Below are 24,455 nucleotides of genomic sequence, written 5' to 3'. Positions count from 1 at the left end.
TCAGGAAGGACCCACCTAGCCACTTCCCCCGCCATACACAGCGTCGGTGCTCCTAGCATGTAAGATTCAACACGCCGTACCTGCATATGCACCACGAGTAAGATAGATCCTAGAAGAGCCCGCGATAAGCCCATGATATAGTAGGGTATGCCCAGGAATAGCAGAATTCTTATCTCTGAGCTGCACATAGCGTCTAATTGGGTATAGAAGGCTACATGGTAGCCGAGTCCAAGTGCTAATCATAGCTCATCGTCACTTCATGACCGAGCGCCATCGCTCGTGTGGTACTATCCCCAAACGCCGCGCTGTGATTAATCAAAATCTGTTTGCAACATCACATAGCTGCTCAATCCCACATGTCGTCCATCTCTGCCATTGCCTCCATATCGTCCGCAAAAGGATCGTCTTGTGTGGGCATCGGCCGTGTTGGGAGTGTCTTGGGCGCTGTGTAGCTAGGCTGTTCGCTCTCAGCTAATAATGCATCTAACTCGTCGTCGTCGGGGTCCCCGCTTTCTGGTGCATCCACTGCATCGCCTTCAGGATTGCGTGTAGATGCCTCCCGTTCTGTCTGGTGGCCTGCGTTTTCTTGGCCGCCGTTCTCGACGCCTTCCATGTCTTCGGTGCTCTGTTGTGGGGTCTTCTCTCGGGCCGCATCATCGTCGTCTTCATCCTGTCCTGTGTTGCGGCGCGGTTTGCCTTCGTCGATCCAATCCTTCCGCATCAGCTGCATGCGCTTCGTATGTCCGACCTTCTCGATGATGGCTAGGGCGTCTGCAAACTTGGCGCGGGGGTAAAGATCGTCGAGCCACAGCTGGTACATGTTCAGCATACGGGCAATGTCTCCATACTGGAATTGAGTTAGTCGATGGATCTACTTGTTCAAGATAAACGTACCTCATGACCCTTCCCTTTGAAGCGGAGGCGATCCTTTGAGATCTTGCGCAAGCGGGGAATTCCAGGATCGGACAGCAGCCGTTGATCATCGAGCTTCGGCGCAGGTTGGCGCTTTTTTGTGATGACAATCTCTTCGTCGACGCCTAGGCCACCCGCAGTATCGCTGTTCTTATTGCTTCGGTACTGCGGCTGTGGCGGGTTCTCTGTAGATTGAATGGGTTCTTCGGGATTTGTGACGTCTTTGAGGATGTCGTCGAGGTCATCGTCGGAGTCGTGGGTGGCCATTGTATCTGGTGAGGGCTATTGTGGGTGTATTGAAGTCGGTATCTTCGTGGATCATCAAGTTCCCATCGCGCGACGCGTCGGACGCGTTCGGTCATGCGCACGGACCCATCATCACTAGCCGCATGTGGCGCAAGTAGATCTTTGTCTAGGCAGGGTCCAACCAAGCTCTCGAATGCAGCTTTGCGATCACACATCGTCTTCACTGTCCTGACATTTGCTATAATCACTATCGCCTCTCCCGCTGCTATTATATTGCGACTATACGTTTGCTGCTCAGACGTCCCGTATCGCAGCTGTACCGCGGCGCTACTGCCTTTGCGACAGCGGGTTTGCGGCTCGTGATCGAGGCCCAACGCGCCCTAGACCTCATACAATGGCAGCATCAAATGTGCTTTCCGCCGACGCGGTAGCTCCAAGACTCGACTTCTTACTACGGCGTGCCCGTGTTGTCAAGCAGAGTACTGCGATCGATCCTCCACTCCAAGTTTCTGAGCTTGTACCGGAAAGCGAGCCTCTGCTCGGCGAGATCGAAGGAGGGAAGGAAGTGCGAACGCTTGCCGTCGAGAGTGCAGCCAAGAGTGTATTCTATGCCAATCTTGTTAGTTATTATGCCATGGAATCAGCTCCACCAGTTGCTTACATGTTCAGGGTTCCACGCAGATTGAAGAGCCGGCCTTCGTAACCGTCTGGAATCTACTCGACATCCTCCAGTACTGTGGAGATCGGGGTAGGTTTTTTTGCCGCACTGTCTGGATCCTGTCTGACCTTCCCAGACCTCTGCCATCCGCAGCTTGTCCTGTTGCTCATCGAAGAACTACTTGACAGCCAATCCATCTCAGGATGTCGCACGGTATTCAATTTCCTCGAATCGCGGAGAGAGACCATCATTGCGGTATGTCGTCCCTGCTACTATTTTTAACCATTCTCATCGTGCCGCAGATCAACTCCAAGAATAAGGACCTTGTCATCTTACGGCTGTGCAATGAGCTGCTCCGCCGGCTGTCTCGCGCGGAAGATCCGGTATTCTGTGGCCGCGTCTACATCTTCATGTTTCAGAGCTTTCCCTTGGGCGACAAGAGTTCGGTAAATCTGCGGGGCAATTTCCACGTGGAGAATGTGACGACATTCGAGGACTTCCTCAAGGAATCGAATACGGACGAGGACTCTATGCAGATCGATGCTGATGGACCTGTTCCTGCTCCCAAGGAAGAGTCAAAGTCAGAGGAACCAGTCATCCAAACTGAGGATATCGACAAGAGCAAGGACGCGAAACCTACGACACTTGACACTGAGACCCTCTATCCAGTATTCTGGTCATTACAACATTCCTTCTCGAATCCACCCAGGCTTTTCGAAGAAGATAATTTCAAGCAATTTCAGAAGAGCTTGGAGGCGACGCTAGCCAAATTCAGGGAAGTGCCCAAAGTGATCCAGGCCGGAGATTCAGAGCGAAAGAAGGGACAAAAGTCGCGAGACGATGACGACTACGATGCATTCGCCAACTCCTTTAATCCTAAGTATCTTACAAGCCGTGATCTGTTCAAGCTCGAGGTACGCAAGATTGCCACTATCAATCTTGCGCTAGGACTGACAATCTCCAGCTGAGCGATCTCGCCTTCCAACGCCACATCCTTGTTCAAGCACTGATACTCATCGACTTTTTGTTGACTCTGACCGAGGGGTCCAAGAGCAAGCCATTTTACCAGAATGCGCAGAAGGCGATGCAATACAACTTCACATTGCGCGAGGAAGACGTAAGTGCCCATCATTTGCCTCTTCTCACACCCTCCGTCACGCTCTCCTGCTCGCTTCGCTGTCCATGATCATCATCTTCTCGGCTGACCACAAAGCACAGACCGAGTGGGCATTGGGCATCAAGACGGCTATTGCAAATTACCTGCAGGAAGGCCCAGATGGCAAATTCTACTACCGGATGGTGGACACCGTGCTTTCCCGCGACAAAAACTGGGTACGATGGAAGATGGAGAACTGCCAACCATTCACTAGAGATCGAGTCCCCACAACGGACTTCCAACAAGCCAAATCTGGGGCGCAGAAAGCTGTTGTTGGTAAGAAGGCGTCCAAGCCCATGGGTGTTCCCAGCAGCTTGAATTTCCTCTACAATAATGAAGCGGATAAGGGTCTCTCTCAACTACGCCAAAGCGACAGGTACGTGCTCCGCTCGTCCGACTGACACTCGATCCCAGCCTCTGACGTCCAGTCAGGTTCAATGTGCCGAATGCAGAGTCATATGCAAAAAAAGTGAAGATGACCGACTTGGATTTGGAAATGACTGATGCAGAAGACGAGAAGCGGCAAGCGGGGGAAAAGAAATCCAGCTACATCTGGCGAGGTCTTCGCGTGGCTTCGAAGACGCAGCTAAGCTCGTTCGATAGGATCGAGCATGGCAAAGGCCTCGAGGCTCTTCAGCCGGCCGCCTCTTCCATTGAGGCGACGGGCGTTGACGCTGCACCCACTGCTTCGGATGACCAGGGGGCTATTCCGCAAGACGAGCATCAGAGCGTCGAGGAGCAGCGGCCCGACCAGCGTAGTCAAGTGACTGCGGAACCAGCGGCGTAGTGGTAGCAGCGACAGGGGCAGCATCGCCTGCGCCAGCTCGGTATGGATTATCGACGGCTCTTGAGAAACACATGAGCTTTTCCTCATACGTTACTGTGCAGTATGGGGAGCATTGTGGCGCTTTCCCATCGAATTTATCGCTGCAAGCGAAGAGAACATGGGGTTCATCTCCCCGAGCCACTCTCAGCGTATCGATAGATCGGAGGCCAGTCATAGTGTGAGCGACCGCACAGCCGGTCGCCAACGGCGCCCCTCAATCTGCAACGCCACGACTGGAGGTCGGAAGACTGTGTGCGGCGCGAGCAGGCAGTGGAGATGAAGAGCCCCATGCTGATGAATAGAAGTCTTCGCAATATAGCCTCATCGCGTGGGAATGTACGCCGTTTCCCGGGACTCGCTCTGATGTAACCACGATGGCAAGATTGTGGCTCTCGTGCCTGGCTAAGCATGACGGAGTGTCCAGGCCCTTGAGGAATGCTCTGATCACAGATGTGCCGTGATGCGCCGGGGTGGGGCCGTCTTCAGGCTCATTGAATGAGTTGTCAGCACAAAATCCACCTACGTGGGAGATGCTGCATGATTCCGAAATGAAGGGACCTGTACGACCTGACACGACCGTTCAGCGCAGTCCGAGGCTTCCAAGGTTCTCTGCGGTGGACTGGCAGGCGGTGGGACCAGCTCATGATGACATGACAAGTTGCGAACCACACGGCGGCCACGGGCCCAGACTGCTGGCAACGGATCGCAATCATATTCAATGCATTATGTTCGCGAGAGGGACCGAAGCATAAGGACCAGAGGCAGGCATGTTCTGCCGACACTGGACAGGCACCCATGCGCTCATCAAACCCACACAAGCGTTGCGTCCCCCACCAATGGCCCGCCAGCGTATTCGCGGTTTCGCTATCGCTTGCTCCTGTCATTTCCACAGGCCGTCCTCATCCGCCAGCCGGGCGGTCTTGGCGTTGTTTGGGAAATCGACCGCGACGCCCTGCCGGCATCGCGTTTTGGAGATTGCGTGTGCGCAGCCGGCGACGTGCTTTTTGTCGTTGCGAAACGGGCCAAACGCTGGCGGTTACCCGCGTGCTTCACAGGCAGCGTGCAAAAACAATATGCGCCGGTTCAGGCAATGCGACCGCAGACGGCGCGAGGCGGACAGTGTGCATCATTCGTCACGGGCGCTGGCCGCGGTATCGGCTACACGTTCAGGTCTGCTTTGGACACGGGCGATGGCGATCACGACGGAACGGCGCAGCAGGGGTGGCTTGCGCATCGCCCATTTTTCCCTGCAGTGCGGCCGAGCAGACTGTTGCGGTGCGCGCAGCCTCGTTGGCAGGTCATTCGCGCGCTCCAGCACCGTTTCAGCGCGCTTGCTTGGACACGCACTTCCAAACACGTTACGATAACCACCGCTGTCACCCAACTACCGACAGCCCACCAGCGTCGCACACAGTCGCACTACAGCGAGAACAGGCTTCGAGAAACAGCCAACTTCAGCATTTTCCCGGCGCGGGCCGAGCTTTTGGCCGTTAGATCGTTGTTAGCCCAGCCAGATCTGTTGCGCGCTGGTGACCCCCCGCTGCCCATTGGCGACGGCGTCATTGCTAGCCGCTCGACTGCTCACCACACTGGATCAAGCAGGTGTGCAGCTGCAACACACATGTAGCTAGACGCGGTTCCTTGGTTGCCGGCCAGCATCATGGGTCACGGCTGAAGACGACCAAGGTTCAAAGTTCATGCATCTGAGCGGGCGCGATGGGCGGCTCAAACCACTGGCACTGGCAAGGCTGATGCACCGCGTTCCTGACGCATACGCAATTTGCGGTCCGTCGTCAGTAACATTTGACAGGTGCCAGAAGAAGCACTGGGGAGCCACCGGCCCAAGGCGGCCTGGTCCACCACCCAGCGCGACGTCGTCGTGTGAAGGTTGGTGGTTCGACGACAGTAGCAGCGAGTACACGAACCTGGCGGCACCAAGTCAGACCTTCACCACCACACCACCATCTCGTCCGTTCATAAACCACACTAAAGCAGCATTGACAGCAACACCCCGCAACAAGCCGTGCAAGCGTTGCCGAGCCCTGTAACATCCCTGCGCTTTCTCGCTGCGGGTTCCTTGGACTTCCCGCATCGCATCTGGCCAATAATGGCGCCGCCGCCTGCCTCGACGTTCGACTGCGAGACGCCACGGATCAGTCCTTGCTCGTCGGCCATTTTTCTACACGGGCCCTGGTCTATGCATGTAGCCTGCAGCCCACCATGTTCACGCACCGCTCGCTCCCCTTCCCTTTCGAGGGGAGGGCACCCTGGCATGCAGCACACCTGATCCAGAGCCTTTCGATTCGCCCGTTCCCGCTCCGTCTCTCCTTCGTAGTAGGCCCACGTCCCGAGCTACCGTATCCCTGTGCCCTGAGCCTTTGGGGTCTGCTAGCCCTCGACGTTAGTCACGCTTCTCGTCGTGTAACAAGCTGCTTCCAGATCCTCGAAGGATATCATGTTTCCCTAAGAGGCACCGCTGTCCATGCGTAGTCTGACCCTAGTCCCTCGCACTTGTCTTAACCTCGATTTTATCCGGATCGTCGTCAGTAGAGTACCGTCAAGCCTTTTTGTCTGAATGATCTGTTCCCCTCCCCTGCCGCCATCGCTGATATAGCCTCCGACGGTTCCTGGCCCTCTTTACAAAGGCCTACCCATCGCTGACTACCAGACGACGCTTTCACTCTTCCAAGCAAGTCGACTGTCCATCACCTCAACTCTTGTCAAGCATCAAGCGCCCAACGTCAGCGTCTATCTTTATTTGGCTCGCAGTATCACCTCCCCGGTAGCTTCTATTTCAAGCTTGAAGTTGCACCAAAACTCCGCGCCCCAATCCTACTGTCGGTACGACATCAGCTTTCAGCCTGGCTTCGCATACCCGCCATCCTTAGACCCACCAACACGCCAGCCTCGAACTGCCCGTTCGTAACAGTCTCGCGTCTCTAACGCGTGCTGGACTCGCCGTCGTAGTACTGCGACTGCCTTCACTCTTTCTCGCTGATCACCCGCATCAAACCCCGCACAGGGTTCGAGCGACGATCAACTGTCCACACCAAGCTTCGTCAGATCTTTACCCCTTGCGGAATCCGCAGTCTGGTACAAGTTCGAACAAGGACGCCAACAGCACCAGTCTTGAGGCCTTCCTGGTGACCACAATAACTAGGTAAGCAGCGGTCCAGCTTGAGGCCCGCTTCCCACTAACAGCGAGTCACAGGAGAGGTATCAGCCACACAGCTAAGCCTACATCTACTCCACTACATCAGTTCCAAAAGCGCCAATGGTCGACGGAAGCTTCCTCGTTCCTTTGTCTCCGCCTAGCTCGCCGCACATGTCTGCGTATAGCACGACTTCTGCAGACAACGAGTGGCATTCATCAGAATACAGAACTCTGGAACACACCCCACCACATTCAGATAGCGACATGGCCATGCTCCAAGCTGAGGTCGCTGGACACAACCTCGACATGAAGCGACCGTCAATGCGAACACACAAGAGCTTTCCTTACCTACTCGACGGCAAGAGCCACCTGAACAGCGGCAGCAACACACCATCCGGACTTGATGAGATCGAGCAGCACGACATCCCAAATGTAACCTTTGGAGGTTCAGCACCCACCAGCCCAATCTCGAGACTGACGCCCCCCTCCACCAACGATGGTGTCAATGTGGAGAAGCTCGAGGACCAAGAAGACGACGATCTCATCCTCGACGACAAGGACGACTGCGAGGATGGAGAGGACAAGGGTGAAGATAGGCAACCCATGACCGCCGCGGAGATACGTGCTGCCAAGCGGAAGATGAAGAGGTTCAGACTTACCCACAACCAAACTCGGTTCCTCATGAGCGAATTCGCCCGACAAGCACACCCAGATGCAGCTCACAGAGAGCGACTAGCCCGAGAGATTCCCGGTCTCAGCCCCCGTCAGGTCCAGGTCTGGTTCCAGAACAGGTGAGTCGTGTCATAAACCACCGAAGCATGCAGGTGCTGACATATGTACAGGCGTGCCAAGCTCAAGAGATTAACAAGCGACGACCGTGAGCGTATGATGAGGTCGCGAGCCTTACCAGACGACTTCGATATGGCCTCAGCATTGCATTCACCATTCGGAAACTCCCATGGTCTAGGCACACCGCTGGCATCACCCGCATCTTACGGGTCAAGTTTCCCCGAAGGCAACATGATGCGACCACTGAGCATTGATACCTTCCGGCGGGGGCCGCTCGACTCGCACATGTCACCCACGGGCATTAGCCCAGCGTTCGGTGGATTCACCTTTACTCCACCCCAGTCCGCAACCGATACCATTTCACCGGTATCAGCCCACGAGGGATCCCCCTTTGGCTTCCATTCAGCGCCGCTCGACACTAGCCCCAGAACGTCCAACCCTTTCTCCATGCCTGTCAGTAACCCTACCGCTTATGCTGCGCAACATAGCATCCCACGCCTCTCGCTCCATGCCGACCGAATCGCAAGAAGCCGTGCCGAGTCTCTGCAGTCGCCTTTGAGGACTAGCATGAGCTACACTGGTAGTCACGACAGCAATGGCTCCGAGAACCATCACGACAGTCGGTCCTACTCGAGCTCTATGATGCCCTATGGTATTGGCTACTCCTGTAAGTTTACATAACCCACGTGGGCTTTCCACCGTTCTAACTTTACCAGACTCCCCAGTACCAGGCTTCGGAACTTCCACGGGCAACAGAATGCGGTCCTTCTCCAACGGCGTTCCCCGGCGCATTGAGTTGAGCACCCACTACACTCCTCAACGCAATGGATCGACACCACAAACAGCCCACTTTCCATCCTTTTCCGGCTCACCGCTCGTAACACCTCAGAGCTATGCAATGCCTCAGATGAGCGCACCTCACCACATGTCGTCGTTCCCAAACTCCTACATGCGGAACGACTCGGCGCACAATGACTCGTATTCTGCCGTCGGCTCTGTCCTGGGAGAAGTCATGGAGAATACCAGCCAACACAGCGACGACCATCACAACGATCAGTACTAAGCGCTCGAATGTTTTGATTACTTTGAATTTATTTTGCGGTCAAGATTATGAACAGCGTGCTATGTCTTATCAAGAAAAAATGGGTACGGATATATGTTTCGACTGGATGGATGACATGACCACTGTCTTGTATCACCAACCTTCTGCGATACCAGTCTCGCATCTCTATACGAATTCTTCGGTGGTTGTTTCGACATATTTTATCATAGCAGGCAGGCGATTACCCCTTGTTTCCAATCTCCTTTCAACAACAACCCTTCGCAGCTCGATTTTGCAGCGCATATTGGTATTATCATTCTATGTATCATCTTATCCTACAAACACCGCATCTCATTGCGGCAATTCAAACCCTTCAACGCAAACGCTGTACCCACTTCTCATTTCTTGGCCCTGCCGCCACTTTGCCATGTCCAATATACACGGCCACACTTGAGGCGCTTCGGAAAAAGCCATACCTGTACAAACTGCAAAGAGGCGAAAGTAATACCCACCTGACACGGCCGATCACACAACAGAACAAGTTAATGATACCCCACATCTTCCAATACAATCTTGCAGGGCGGCTACCGTCACTGCTGTGGATCTGCTACCTGCATGTGCCTGACTAACTAACCTAACGGTGGACCGATTGACACACAGGTGGTGGCGGCAGCATCGCCAAGCAATCCACCGTCGTCGAACGACATGTACCTCTATATCCAAGCGAAACTAGTCCAAACCACCTGGCCAGCTACCCAGCCGCCTCATACCTGAGGCGATGTCGGAGCCTCTAGCGGACACCGAACCATGTGGATACCCTTCTCTGCCCTTGCCTAGAAGGAAGTAGTCGCTCAAGCAACTTGACAAGCACTTCTTGTACACGGCCGGACAACGAGACGATGTCACATCAAGGGCCGTGAGCACCTCTCGCAGCGCAGAGGACTTGTTCCGAAATTCCGGGCGAAGAGAAAAACTGGGCGGATAGATCTAGACAGGAATGTGGATACTACGATTACGAATGAGCTGAGCCTACGAATGAAAAACTTCCCGCGTACAGCGCGAAGGCGAAAACAACTAATTACACTGACGACGTTTGGGCGTTGACAGACGCAGGTCGCTGCCATGGCTCGCGCAGAGTCTCACGCACACCCACATGGCAACCACACACACAGTTTCACATCACCACTTGTATCATGCACTAGAATCTTCTTCAGCTAGAAAAGCTTCCACAAACCACCAAGCCGGCTTCCCCCTCAGCGCCCCAGCCGTCGATCCTTCCCTTCCACCACCGGATGGGTGGGGGAGAAGGAGGCGAGGCAGTGGAAAGCATCACCATGCAGACTCTCTGACCATCCCTAATCAAAGTCTCAAACACGCACATGACCACGAACATGTTTAGATTGCTCGCACAAGCTGCATAGCGTGGTAGGAATGGATGGATGGGGCGGGAAAGGGACGCGAAGCCAGACGGGGGGAAGAAAGGCATGATCTCCACACTTTACCCCAGACTTTACCTGCTTTGTGGGCTGCATGGCCTCAAGGACTGGTCGTCACTACATGCAGGTATGTGTACAGGAATGGGCTTGGCAGCAGATTAATTTCGGCTTCTGAGGCTCAGGAACCGATGGTTTTGCATGGGTTGTAGTGCGTCGCAGTACTGGTGTGTTCTAGTGCGTTACTACGCTTTTGGTAGCGCGATAGGCAGGGCAAGCTACGTACGGTAGGGGTAGGGTATAGCTGGGCGAAGTGGTGTGAGAGGATCGAAAGATGTGCGAAGAAATGATGTACACATGCTTGATAGCTTGTGCATATCGTGACAGGGAAAGCCATGGCATGTGTGGTTAAATTGGTTGAAGCAAGTGCGACCTACGTATACGGACATCCGATGGACCAGAACCAGATAAACTTGCTGGGTTCGGATGATGGGTCCTTACGTGCGGGAGGATTATTGTGGGTTGTGCAAGGTGGTACAGCATGGAAGAAAAAAACGTGGAGAGCAAAACGGTGGAGTGACAGCGAGTAGAGTAGGGTCCTTGCGCCTTCTGTTTTTCGCGTCAGGTGCATGGACGTACGTTCATCGTGTGCTTTGGAAGATCGGGGTTTGTGCATTTTGCGGGGAAGATGGATGGTCGGTTATGCTCTGTTGTCAGGATCGGTATGCGTCGAGCTGCAGTATACACATCAGCAACAGAGTATGGAACTATGGCCAAGGGTTGATGGACAAAGACAGGGTGGGAATACGCCAGCAGCTGCGTGACACACTGGATATGAATTTCTTGCAGCGGCTGGCGTGTTTGAGTGGCTGGTTTGGCAGATTGGAGAGTTTCCGCTAAGAAGCGAATGCTAGGTGTGGATCTTAACTTTGTTAGAGTTATTAAACGGCTGCTGCTGGCATCGTTAGATTGAGGAGCCGCGGGTGCTCTGGTCAAGGCAAGAGAAAGATCTTAGGCTTAATCGTGGCTGGGCACGGCCGGGGTAAGGGCTACGCGGGCGAATTGGGTCATTCACAGAGCGCCTTCTTCCAAGCGGTGGTCTTCGAGAAGGCCATGGTACATGGTTCAGCGGAGACGTCGTGTGAATGGGCAGAGGATGTCCTGCAGCCGGTGCTGGGTACGGAAGCATGAGCGTGTGATCTAGGTTGATCGGCTGCTCTTCGTGTGCGATGAGGCTCGCCGTGCATGGCTCCAGCGGCGGTGTGATAGGCGCCCTCTAGAGACGTTTCTAGCAGCTTGTATTCTCGAGTTAAGCTCGCTAGCTTCGGCCACTTATCGACAAGGGCAGGGCCGGGGCAGGTTACTCCAGACGAAAGCAAGACGCGCGACTCAGGACGGACCACACCGAGCACAAGCGAAAGCAACCATGGCATTGACAACAACGCAGGCCGGCGCTGAAGTCATCGTGGCTCACCCATGGGGTAAGGCCGCCGCAATGCGGTACGCCATTCCGACAGAACCCTCGAGGGCCACCGTTCACCTCCTGCGGAGCGCATCATGTGCAGGACGAGCGTTGGCTAGCGTCCCCTGTCGCTGCTTTTGCACCACGCCCTCCACCTTGTTCCTCCACATTCCTTCCTTTCACAAACGTCCTCGCATCGCAGCCTAGCCGCTGAGCTTACCGGACCGGACCTTGGGCAATGGCGCTACCAGAAATATTGTCCGTCAGCTCGGTGGTGTGGTGCAAGGTACACATGAGTCGCGCCTTTGCGGTCCAAGGAGTCCGGAACGACGTGCCTGAAATGATGAGTAAGGGGACTGCCATCCCGGCTGAATTACGACCTGGAACTGGTTCGACAGGAACTTTTAGCCTTCATGACGTGCGGAGAAGGCTCGAGGCTTATCCCACCACAAACACCCTATTGGCACTTCAAGAGCCGAGAAGGATCGTGGAGTCTGCAGTCTGGCGAGGTGGAGGGCACTGGGTTTCTCGGGGTCAGCCCTGCGACGCTGTGTTGTGCTTGTCGTCGTCGGTCCTGAGTTCCGGATGTGCGATTGGCCGGGTCGCATCAGGGTCGCTTTCCTGTTTTGGCGCGGAGTGAATTGCCAGTATTAGAGGCGATTGGTGGAAGACGCATATCACGTGTAGGTTGCGCTGCCAGCGTCTCGCTCCACAGGTCCCGAGGTCAGCAGGGATGCGACGACTTCTGGTAGCGCTGCCATGATGATGTCGAGATACGTACCTAAGGCGGCGCCTCGGTCGAGAAGCGAAATGCAGTAAGGTATTGGAAATGGCTGATACGCATGGCGAATAGATGCAGAATGTGTGAGCCGTTGGGCAGTCATGCTTCTTCGACAAGTTCGCTCGTGGTGGGTCAGGCTCTCGCGCCTCTGGAGAATGACGATGCACGCCAGAAGAAGCAAAGGGCGGGACGGGATGATGCAGACAACAAAGACGGGACGAGCACGACCTTCCAAATTTCTTCTTTCACCTGCATTGCTATCTCCCCACCCACATGCAACTTCCTCATCTGCAGCCACGGCCGGTACTTTGAGCAAAGCAAAGAATCCTACGGCAGCTTGATACGATGTCAATTTTGACTCCAACCCGTCACATGCCATCAACGCCAAAGGATTGTGAGGCGCTTTTAGTGCCCGAGGGTGGTTCCTCAGCCGTTATGCACCTGCGTTGATACGGCGCAGGGCGATCCTCGAAGGATACGAGCAAGGCCATGGCAGTCAGCGATCGGACGACGGCAAGCTTGCGCCATCGACACCAAACCTTCTGACCCGCCTATTCGCGCGTCCGGGCACCGGAGCAAGATACGAGATGCGGAAGGCTGGCGCACGCTTTAAAAGCTGAGCTTGCCCCAAGACGCAGGCTTGGGGGACTACTCGAAGAGGAGCGTCTGCGTCTGCCACAGCCGGCGGCTTTTCTAACAGGAAAGTAAGAATGGCACTTCGCCGAGGTAATGTGGGTGTGGCTGACGATGAGAGGTGGAACTTTTCGACGCCGCTGACGGTCAAAGTTTCCTCTTCCACGGTGCCCGTATGCGGGACTCTGCGACGTTCGTTTCCTCCTTCATCTCCACACCCCCAGATTTATGGGAATTGCGCTTTCCGCAGACTTGCATATCTCCGGCATCCCGAGGCGAATACTGCGGGGCGAATGCGATTGATGGAATTGCGATGGCCAACGCATCGTTAGGCATGGCTGTCCTCTTTTGTCGCAACACGACAGAATGCGGACGTCATGCTTCATTTCGTTGGTAGGGCGCGTGAGGTTTAATCCTCAGCGCTGAGGCGACTCGCCCACACGCAAGTATAAGAGGTCGTACCAAACCGCCAGAGGCCACAAGCCATCTGGTCTGGCCTCGGTACCTGGCATTACGGACCGCTGCATTACACCCGCAGCAGGGTTTCAGCATCGGTCGTGTTCGTTGCTTTTGCGACCACGACATTGCTTCTGCTGTGCTGCCGGCGCATGCAAAACCGTCGGCTGTGCGCTGCTAATGCCACGCTGCATGACAGGATTCCGGCAGCTGCTGGCTGCACTCGGCTGCTGAAGTTGCCGTGTCGTCGTGTCACCGTTTCGTTTCGTGTGAGTCAAGGATTGCAGCGGGCGATGATGGTGGCTGTTGAGTGGGTTGAGACCTTGGGAGCATTGATGGTGGGTAGACTCCCCAAGCGGCATGTCACTGGTGTCAGTAATCTCTAGGTAAGTGATGCATAGTCAACGGGAGAGCCTGCATCTGCCTGGGCATGTCTTGGTGGCGGTATGCGTTCACATTGCCATATTCATTTGCAATGACCCACAGTTGCAGCTCATTGCTTCCACACGAAAGCAGACCCCGCCTCATGTAAGGCAGGAATTTTACAATCATCCCTAGGACTCTACATCATTATGGAAAAGCTTGGGTCTTCAGACTAATGTAGACGGCAGCGCACCTGTTGAGATTTCTCCTTGTATGAGGTAGCCGCGCATTTGAACGGCCAACCTAGGTACCCGCTGTAAGAACGTGGGCTGTACGCGTCCGAACACGCTAGACTTACAGTATTCTCCCCAGGTGTGACAATCGAGATTTCGAGATTGCGACGGAAGGACGACCCATATACCGGTACCAAGATCATTTTGCAGTTGTCAAAGATACCTAGGTACGGTAGCACAGTAGTCCAGATTGCACTCTTGCAATCTCACAAGCGTGCGGTCGATGGTTCAGGGCCATTACCTCTTGAATACCTTTCTTGAGCTACTGCAGTAATACCTCTAGCAACGGTTGACAGCACAGATCTGCATTGCCCCAAGGTCGGGATATCAATATCGAAAGAGCATATTTCACCACATCCACCTTCATCGACGCCGGTTGCCACCCACTCCATACACTGGTACTGCGAGGAAAGCCGCCCGTAGCATGCGCATTTTCCAAGATCCTATTACCTCACAAACCCTTTGTTGAGAGCAGTCGTAAGTATGATGTTATTTCTGGCTCATGATCATTGATTGTTCATCGCTTGCGCAGCGCAGCGCGGTCACGTTGCCGACAAAATTATCGATGCATCGTCCGGTCAACAGAACGGAGTCCGTGTGAAGCCCACGACCCGTACCTGAGTCAGATCGGGCCTTGTAGTCAGTAGTAACTTTGGAGGTGGTGCACAGAGTGGTCTGATCAACCTTATCGATTGTGGCAATGATACCTGAGGTTCGCACATGACAATGGAGTTAAGGCGGAGATGCCTTTCACGTGAATGGTCGCCTCCGCGAGACACGCCGTCATCGTGCATAGATGCGCGGCAAGACGTCAGTGGGTTTACATTTTTCTTCGATCTGCGCAGGATGGGAGATGCATCTCGACATTGTATGGCTGACAGGACTTAGGCAGTATCGTGGGACTAGGACCGCCTTGTCTGCTGTTGCTTTGTTATAGCCACATCTGTGCTTCGCTGTGCAACGGGGTATATCCTGAGAGACACAGGGCTGAACTATAATAGTCAAGTTAAGTCACCATCTACCTGGTTGTATGCTGCGAGTGAGAACAGGGCGTTTGGTACGCGGTAGACGTATGGGTCTGCGCAACGGTGGTGTTTGCTAGAAGATGTATCTCAGCTCGCCGTTGCCGCCTGGCCCAGCGCAAGGCACCCCACGTACTAGAGCCTTGTCTCCATCCTCCGGTAACCATAGTCACGTCCTGCTAGGAGGAGTCACAACGAGGCCATTGGGGCGCAGTGCAGTATTGTGTGTCATGTCCTGCTTACTGCGTATGTGATGACGATATCAACGACTTGGAATTGGTGAGGCAGCGTGGGAGCCCCTCGCGCTTGCCTCATGTATCCGAGGAAGGCACAATCCGCACCATGGTTTACGAGCGCGCACCAATGAATTCATCGTGAAATGACTGTCCCGTGACCCTGAGCAAGCAGTCACCAAGCAAGCAAGCGGCAATTTGTCCGTGTGAATTCGAGGTGTTGGGACTGCCTTCAAGGGCTCGGCTAGGACAAGATCCTTGTTGCGGCTTAGTGTGGCACTCAAACAATTTTCGAAAGAGCCCAACCGCCATCCCTCCACCCACCCGTCTCTCCACTGCGAGAACACTCATCACGACACACGCAGCGGACTCAGTGATCTTCACACGAGCCGCCCCGTCGATTTCACGAATTTATTCGGCGAAATCCCCCTCCCGGACACGGAAACCTGTTCAGAGACCTCTTCATTGAAGCGCTCGGACAGCCCTCAACACCCTTCTCAAAGGAGTTGACCTCTGACCTTCCCTTCCCCACGCGGACGACACTCTTTTCTGCACCCCCCGAGTCGCTGTCCCAGCAACTCATTAATTCCGCAGAGTTCGTCCCCTCGCTCGAATCTGGGATTCCAGCACCAACGTCATCGCCCTCAACCAGGTAGCGATTGCGCAGCCTACCGACCGCCCTCCACACCCTCACCGCACCTCACCTCACCCACCACCGAGTCCATGAGTAATCCCGCCTCGACTTCGCAAACCCCGCCGATTGCCGCTTCCTCGTCTGCGACCGCGAACAGCTCCTCTACAGGATCGTCCGCCACCGTGGCCGCCGGTTCGGCTCAACCCACTGCCCGCAGCTCGTACGCCAACGCGACCAAACCCACGATCGTGTCTAGCGCAGCGCCGCCCGTGGCAGTGGGAGGACCGCAGAACGCGCAGCATGGCAAGAGCTCTTCTGTCTCCCCGGTGAACGGCAACGGCGCCCTCAAGCCTGCTATTCCCGTCATGCCCACCATCGTCAGCGGTGGTCCCAACGGCAGCGCCCACGAGCGCAAGTCGTCTGTCCAGATCAAGCAGACCCCGCCGGTTGCGACTGCAGGCGGCCCGCCCTCTGGTATCAAGTTCGGGTCGCTTGCCGGCTCACCAGCGCCTGCCCACGCCTCGCCCGTAGTCCAGGGAAACCTGAACCCGGCGCAGGTGCAGAACCCGCGCGTTGCCTCGCCCGCTCATTCACCATCGCCCATTCCTACGCCTATTTCGGGAGGTCCTAAGCCCGATGGACTGCCCACTAGGCCAAACATTGTGTTCGGTGGCCAGGGCGGTGAAAGCACTGAGCCTAACGTGAGTTTGCGCCCTGCCCCCCCTATAGTCCTCTCTCCGCTTCACATACTGACCCCACCACAGGCACGCCCTGCTATGCCCCCTCAACCAAACTCTCACACGATGCCCCAACACATGCGTCGCGAATCCTCCCAGTCTGCGCACAGCGACATGAGCAACGCAAACATGGGCCGCGGCGGCTCGTACTCCAACCGAGGAGGCCGTGGTGGATTCCCTCCTCAAGGTCAATACAACCCGCACATGGCCAACCATTCGCCACAGCCGTTCCGCCCGATGCCTCAGATGGGCCGCGGCCAGGCTGCGCCATTCCACCCTCCTGGCCCGCAGCGCTCTCCTTACACACAGAACCGTAGCCCCGCTATGACACCTGCTACTATGCATCAGCAGCAGCACCTCGCTAATCCTCAGAGCATGCCCTACTACCCGCAACAGCAGTACCCTCAACAGGCAAGTACATCCTCCACTATTTCAGCAACTCCCTCAGTTTCTTCATCTCGCAGATCGGTTTTCTCGACTGGATCGCGAGTTTCTCACAATTCTCCCATGTCCAGCCATGTTTCTGTCGGGACCGAGAGGCCTTTCAACCAAGGTCGATCGGACTCGGCAAATGTCCCCACACAAATTGTTCCGCCACCAAATGTTTCAGTCTTTTCAAGTACAAATATCGAATCATTCCTAACACAAATTTCCCCACAGGCTATCTACGGAGGCATGCCCCAGCCCAACTTAGACCCGTACAACAACTTCTACCCGCAGAGCTACGGACTTCAGCAGTCTATCCACTACCCAGGTGTTCCCGCCAGCCCAGGTCGTGGATTCCCTCCTCAAATGCAACCGTCTCCCTACGGTGTCGCCCCCTACGGTCATCAGCCACAGGCTCAGAGCATGTCGCGCACTCCCTCCAACATGTCGGAGCGCCCGTCATCTGCTGTTCCTCAGCCTTCCACACCTGCGATGACCAACGTCAATCACATCTCGCACACGCACACTCCTAGCATGACGGCGGCAAGCCCCGCACCTAGCTCCACCTTTGAGCGTCCGAAGAGGCAAAGCAAGGCCATCCAGATCAAGACTGGTAAGTTGCAATCTCTGCATGCGATGATATGACAATACTAACGGCGTATAGTTGATGGTGAGGTTGTCGACTTCAAGCCCAAGGGCGCCTCGCCTGCCCCGCCTGTTGTAGCATCCGCTGCACCTGCTGCCCCTCGTTCTCCCGCTATTGCTGCCACTCCCACTCCTCCGCGCGCGCCGAGCGCCACCGACTCTACTCGTGCTGAAGATACCGCTTCCAAGAAGGCCGAGTTTGTCAAGCAGTTCCAGGAGAAGCTCCGCCTACAAGAGGAAGCCGAGAAGAAGGCCAAGGAAGCTACAGAGGAAGAGGCCAAGGCCGAAGCCAATGCAAAGCTTGCTGCTAAGGAAGAGGCCGACGCCAAAGCTGCTCTTGAAGCCAAGGAGAAAGAGGATGCCGAAGCTGCCAAGAAGGCCGAGACTGACGAGGCCGAGAAGAAGCGCCTCGAAGACGAAGAGATGGACCGCATGATTGCCGAGATGGAGGCAGAAGAGAAGAAGCGCGAAGAAGATGAGAAGCGCTACGCCGAGGAGAAGGCAAAGAAGGCCGAGGCTGAGAAGGCCAACGCTGCCGAGAAGGTCAAGCAGGAGGAGGAGCGTCTGCGCAAGCTAGAGCGCGAAGCCGAAGAGGCTGAAGCCGCTCGCGCAGCAGAGACTCCTGAGCAGAAGGCCGAACGCGAGGCTAAGGACAAGGCTCTCTTCGCAAGCCTGAAGAAGAACACCATGTTCGGTCCCGGTGCCTCTCAGACTGAGGAAGAGGCGGCTCCCGCTGAGTCCGCAGCTCCTGTTGCCGCACCTGCACCCTCCAAGACCCCCACTGGCTCCAAGCCCAAGCCAGCTGCTCTCAAGCTCGAGACCAACAAGTCTGTCGAGCCCGCACAGCCGACTGCTGGTATGCAGGCACTCAAGACTGCACGTTTCCTCGAAGTTCGTGCTGAGGTTATGTATCCTCAAGGCGTAGCCAGTCCCAACCCAGCTCTTAACAACAGCAACCGGAGCAAGGGCCGCCAGTACGACAAGGACTTCCTCTTGCAATTCCAGGATGTCTTCAAGGAGAAGCCATCTGTTGACTGGGACATGAAGCTCAAGGAGACAGTTGGTGACGAGCCCCAATCTGCTCGCGGTCCTCCATCTGCTCGTCCCGGTTCTATGCATCTGGGCGCCGGTGGACGTCAAGGCTCTCGCCCTGGCGGTGGCGGTGGAATGGGTACATTTGGGCAAGGCGGTGGATTCCAGCCAGGAGGCCGCACACTCCCGCCAGGTACGACATCCGAACAGCGTTTCCAGCAAGCCCAAGGCGGACGCGGTGGCTCTATGACGAACCCTCTTGCTCATGTCGTTCTAGGTGGAGGTCGTGGTGGATTTCCTATGGGCGGGCAGTCGATGTCAGGACGTCAAAGCTCCTACCAGAGCGCCGACCGCAATCAACCCAATTCTCCTCGCGTTGGCAGCTCACGCGGTAGGGGCGGCCAAAACAGCCACAAGGGTGGCCGCGGCGGCCATGCTCAAGATGCCAAGCAAATGCCATTGACCGCCGGTCAGGAAGTCAAGGCACTCCAACGCTCGCAGACTGGTTGGGTGCCTACGTCGCTCACTCAGCCCGCTGCTGTCCAGGCCCAGATGAGCGCAGGCCACTTGGCTCCCGATATGGTACAGCGTAAGGTCAAGGCCGCTCTCAACAAGATGACACCCGACAAGTTCGACAAGATTTCCGATCAAATCCTTGAGATCGCTGGACAGTCAAAGGATGAGACTGATGGACGCACTCTTCGCCAGGTCATTCAGCTCACCTTTGAGAAGGCTTGTGACGAGTCTCATTGGTCGTCCATGTACGCCAAGTTCTGTAGCCGCATGTTGCAGACCATGAGCACCGAGATCAAGGATGAGAATGTCCGCGACAAGCACGGTGCGCCAGTTGTCGGTGGTGCTCTCTTCCGTAAGTACCTCCTCAACCGCTGTCAAGAGGAGTTCGAGCGTGGTTGGGAAGTCAACCTGCCCGAGGCGCCTGAAGGCGAAAAGGAGGCGAAGCTTCTGTCAGACGAGTACTACGTTGCCGCTGCAGCCAAGCGTAAGGGTCTCGGTCTGATCCAGTTCATCGGAGAGCTATACAAGCTGGGCATGTTGACTCTGCGCATCATGCACGAGTGTGTGCTTAAGCTTCTCGACTTTGAGGGTCTCCCCGATGAGGCCGCTATTGAGAGCTTGGTCAAGCTGCTACGCACTGTGGGTGCCACGATGGAGTCCGCCGAAGCCGGCCCCAAGATGATCAACATGTACTTCGAGCGCATCGAGAAGGTCATGAACATGGAGGGTCTTCCTTCGCGTATGCACTTCATGTTGCTTGACACCGTCGACATGCGCAAGTCCGGCTGGAAGTCCAAGGACATCCTCAAGGGTCCCAAGACCATCGCCGAGATTCATCAAGAAGCCATGGCAGCCCAACAGGCCGCCGAGATGGAGCGCACACGTTCAAACCAACGCGGTGGTGGTGGCCGTCTTCCCATGGGTCGCGGCGACGCTCGCTCGTTCTCAGGTGGTGGCATGCAGCCTCCTCCAGACACTGGCAGCCGTGTCCAAATGGACGATCTCCGCAAGCTGTCCAAGGGTGCTTCTGGACGCAACCTCAACAACGCTGGATCTCTCGGCCCGTCCATGCTTGGTAACCGCGCCGGTAGCCGCCGTGGTATGGGTATCGGTCCCGGCATGGGTAGTCGTGAAGACTCCAACGCCTCTTCGCGCAATGGCACACCACCAGTGCAGAAGGAGAAGGAGGCCACTGCTCATGCAAACGCTTTCAGGTAAGATCCGTGCTGTTTTTACTCGAGATCTTTACTAACATATGTCACAGTGCACTTGCTGCTCTTAGCAACGAAGACGCCGGCGAGGCTGGCTCTACATCCAACGCTGCTGATGAGTCTGCTGCCGACGCGGAGGCCAAGCCTTCCGAGTGATTACCTTTCCTTTCGAGCGCGTGACGGTTATACCCATAGACCACACCGCACGCGGTAATCTAATCGCCTGTTTCGTTGCATAGAAGGGGGCATCAGCGCGCGCATTGTTCTGCATTTCGCGGGGTTTCATTACTGCGACTTTCAAGAGCGATGGATTCCAAAAGTTTCCTTGTTGTCTGACGGCCGGTCTCACGAAATGGGTTTGGGTGTTCAAACCATTGGTTGGTACAAGCCTCGATGACTCTTTTTATGCGCATGCTTCATGACGGCGTTCCGGATCTGAAGATGGGGATGGTCTACACCACACGCTTTTCACGAGCGCTCTGGGTGGGCATTTTGGCCAAGTTTTCCTCAGTCCTCCATCTTTTCTTTGCGCTGCGATTTCCTTGGGGTAGGGAGGACCAAGAGGTAGAAGGAGTACCGCGTCTTCCTGTGGAGGTCTCTCCAATCCCGCTCCCCCTTTATGCGCATGTTATCCTCCTTTCCTTCTTTTTGCCTCTTACAGAGAGTGGTGGCTTGGTGATGCGGTGTCCGCCGACGATAGCAAACTTGCTTAGGCATGCACTTGCGAAAAAGATCCTGCGTACACGAGAGCAAGATCTACGAGGAGATGACTCTTTGTGCAATAGCTTGATCTAGTTCGAATAAACTGGTAAAAAATTATGACTCTGCTTCTGTCTGTGATACTGTCTGTGATGCGCCTGGGCCAAGGGAAGTCTGCGTCCGGCCCTGGAACCGTTGAACGCACGTTCCCCTCCAATGATGTGATGTGATGTAAACGTCGATCTTACTGCGGGACGTTTGCATACGGCAGGAGCGTTGCGCGTCTTTGCGCAACTTCCAGGTGAGGGGCAGCGCGCAGGGATGCAGGTGAGAATGGTGCAGCTGGCTACGTCATAAGGACAGAGTGGTCAACCACATATCAGAACACCAGGCTGGCCGAAGTAAGCACATTACACCCCACTCTCGACACTTCCTATACCGAAACTTCAGACATCTTCACATCAGGCTCTATATCCCAACCCGAATCACAGCACGAGTCTACCACACAAAGCAATCATGTCCGACCAGAACAACCAACAAAAGGGCTTCTTCGGCACCGCTGCCAGCGGTCTCGGTACGTTCCATCTACCTTTTCGCTCTCCAAGCATCACGAACACGTATAGATCAGAGTCTTTGCTAACAATCCAGGAAACACTCTAGGCGCCGCAACAAACACCGTCGGCAAGGGCGTCCAGGGCGTCACTGACGCTACCGGCAATGTCGTCGCGGCTGGCGGTAAGGGACTCGGTGATGCTGTTACGGGTATTACGCAGGGTGCTGGTGATACCACGAAGGGTGAGTAATGGTGCAACGGACAAGGGAAGGGTAATGAAGCTTGTGCTAACTTGTTGTGATAGCGGCGGGCAACTTCGTCGGAGACACGACAAAGGCTGGTGGCAGGAGCGTGGGTATGGAGCAGAAGGATAATCAGACTGGTGGACAGTAAAGGGAGTGGGGATGCTTCTCTACGATAGCGGGAGTAAGCTTGCTGATGAGCAAAGCCAATAATTACCCTTGAGGTCGGCTTAATGCCAATGAATAAGAACAAATGCTACCCATGGAGACTTTCTCGATACGGGACAGTGGTGCGCAAGTGCATGCCGGCCGTTTTGGGTGTACCAAAGTCATGAGACTAACTAGTCCCACTAGCTCAAGCGCTTCGTGCGCCGAGGGGTATAAGTACTGCCTTTCGTCTTTCCCAACCCTTCTTTCTATCATCTTCTACATCCTATTCTCTATTCTCTTTGACCAGAAGTGACGACAATGACCTTGATGAGTGGTTGTCGGAACCAAACTCCAAAAGCCCGACCTGGCTCTTTCATGGAGTTCTCGCTTGAACCAAAAAATTAGGATTCCACGTGGCATGTTGTTTCCTGCCATCCACACTCCTACTGAGCTATTCCTAAAGCATTACGCTGATCAGACATCTCCATTGCGTCGTGTGAACAGAAAGACCATATGGACATTTGATGTGAAACTTCTGGGTGACAGACTGCCAATATTGTCCAAAAACAATGTTCTCCGCATTCCATGATCCTTTTTTTCTGCGACTTCCAAGACTATAACCTTCTCGATGCATGTTGGTATATACAGTCCTTCAATTCCGTCAAAATCGAAGTACGACAACCACATGAGGCGCGCGTATTGCCCCGACGGCTTCACATCGCATCCTGAAGCCGTGCGCTGACTGTATAAATACATCTTTCTCTTCTCCTCACTCTTGCTCTCAACATTCACAGCCTTTTGGCTTTTCCAAAAAGAATGGAAGGATCATCATGAAGTCCTGTCTCCTCTGTCGTCAGAAAAAGCAACGTTGAAGTGCTTATGTGCTCGCCTGCCGCCTTCTCTCCCAGAACGGTGCACCTACATCGGCCATGGAATTTCGAGTCTTACAAAATTCATCCTGTTCCATTCCATGAAAGAGTTGAGTTCCTGTTTCCATGGGACCAAAAAGGCTGTTTGCACCCGCTGTGTGCTCACACTGTCCTTCCAAACGAGCCACCGTTGGGTTCTCGAAAAACGTGCACCAGTAAACGCATGCGCCCTGAGAGATTCTTTCCCGCTGTCATCGTTTCAAGAGATTGTGAAGTACCAGAAATGTGCTCTCCTCGCTCGATCAAAGAACCTTAACCGCGATGTGATGATGTTGCTTCGCGGGTCTCAATGCTTTGCAAATCGGTTCACTAATACTTGCGCACTCGCTGTTTGTACATAAAGCGTCTCTCCTCTGAGTGTTTCCTTTGATCTACTATATCTTCCAAACTACATTCAGTTCAAAACTTCGCAGGTGTCTATGATGGCCGCGGCCTTTCGGGACTTTCTAAACAACACAAAGACAATATCATATGTGTGCCCTGTTGGATCAAATCTTAGCACAGATTATATGATGCTTCTCGCAGTCTTCGAGATTTGGATTTATGTTGCTGCTGAGTGACTGTCTTCTTAAATGTCCAACTAACTAAGCTATGTGGTGAGGAGTCGACACCAAAAACTGTACAAGTTAAAACAAATGTGGACATCGACGCGGATGCTCGTCTATGCAAAATGTTTTATTCACGTCTTATGAGACGGCCATTTGCAGTCGCTCGCACATATGCAGGGCGGCTTTGCTGATAACCTTCTAAAAAGCAACACTTAGACCGTATGTCCGCTCTTCGATCTAGCGACAAGAGTACTAGTGTCATTCTACCTTTTACGTATAAAGCTTCGCCCTCACCTCGTCGTTTAGACAGTAAAATACGATGCTTTGTCACCAAAAAGCAAGTCTCTTTGGAAAATGGAGTTGGCTGGACTGTGGCTTTCCTATTCAAACAAACCATATCAAAAGGACTTTTATGTCTTCCTCTTTGGAGGCTTCTGAATGTCTCCATGAAAAAACGGTCGCATCAGGCTAGTGATGGACGCCACTAAAAAGCCTGTTTCCGAAATTCTGGACATGTAGTGACATGATCGTCGTCTTACCACTCGAGAATAATGACGAGATGTATACCTTTGCATATGCACTCATCTTCGTCGAAGGGCCTGTAGTATTTGGCCATGAGAGACTGAACGGGAAAACCTTCATTGTCAAAACCAACCAGATCGCACCTTATGCCT

The 24,455-nt window shown here is 54.6% G+C and overlaps 5 protein-coding genes across 5 annotated transcripts; 4 read left to right on the top strand and 1 right to left on the bottom strand.

Moving 5' to 3' along the window:
- Nucleotides 1-346: 346 nt before the first annotated feature.
- CSM3 (chromosome segregation in meiosis- protein) lies at nt 347-1,179 on the bottom strand (the record flags this gene model as incomplete). Its single annotated transcript, XM_049395457.1, has 2 exons — nt 347-847; nt 895-1,179. 2 exons carry the CDS (start codon nt 1,177-1,179, stop codon nt 347-349), a joined length of 786 nt encoding a protein of 261 aa, XP_049259321.1.
- Nucleotides 1,180-1,552: 373 nt separating this feature from the next.
- On the top strand, nt 1,553-3,759 carry J4E88_001787 (uncharacterized protein; the record flags this gene model as incomplete). Its single annotated transcript, XM_049395456.1, has 7 exons — nt 1,553-1,777; nt 1,828-1,906; nt 1,953-2,071; nt 2,119-2,730; nt 2,781-2,933; nt 3,035-3,348; nt 3,405-3,759. 7 exons carry the CDS (start codon nt 1,553-1,555, stop codon nt 3,757-3,759), a joined length of 1,857 nt encoding a protein of 618 aa, XP_049259320.1.
- Nucleotides 3,760-7,072: 3,313 nt separating this feature from the next.
- Nucleotides 7,073-8,804, top strand: J4E88_001786 (uncharacterized protein; the record flags this gene model as incomplete). The annotated part of the gene is made up of 3 exons (XM_049395455.1): nt 7,073-7,743; nt 7,795-8,408; nt 8,458-8,804. The coding sequence occupies 3 exons, from the start codon at nt 7,073-7,075 to the stop codon at nt 8,802-8,804; spliced, it is 1,632 nt and encodes a 543-aa protein (XP_049259319.1).
- Nucleotides 8,805-16,182: 7,378 nt separating this feature from the next.
- On the top strand, nt 16,183-20,816 carry J4E88_001785 (uncharacterized protein; the record flags this gene model as incomplete). The annotated part of the gene is made up of 4 exons (XM_049395454.1): nt 16,183-16,794; nt 16,858-17,869; nt 17,921-20,663; nt 20,714-20,816. The coding sequence occupies 4 exons, from the start codon at nt 16,183-16,185 to the stop codon at nt 20,814-20,816; spliced, it is 4,470 nt and encodes a 1,489-aa protein (XP_049259318.1).
- A 1,059-nt stretch (nt 20,817-21,875) lies between these two features.
- Nucleotides 21,876-22,305, top strand: J4E88_001784 (uncharacterized protein; the record flags this gene model as incomplete). The annotated part of the gene is made up of 3 exons (XM_049395453.1): nt 21,876-21,933; nt 22,008-22,154; nt 22,217-22,305. 3 exons carry the CDS (start codon nt 21,876-21,878, stop codon nt 22,303-22,305), a joined length of 294 nt encoding a protein of 97 aa, XP_049259317.1.
- Between the last annotated feature and the right edge of the window lie 2,150 nt (nt 22,306-24,455).

This window comes from Alternaria novae-zelandiae (genome assembly GCF_023758075.1).
Source record: "Alternaria novae-zelandiae strain BMP 2774 chromosome Unknown scaffold_2, whole genome shotgun sequence".
Lineage (NCBI taxonomy): Eukaryota > Fungi > Ascomycota > Dothideomycetes > Pleosporales > Pleosporaceae > Alternaria > Alternaria novae-zelandiae.
The sequence above is the reverse complement of the archived record's forward strand: the minus strand, read 5'-3'. Positions and strand labels throughout refer to the sequence as shown.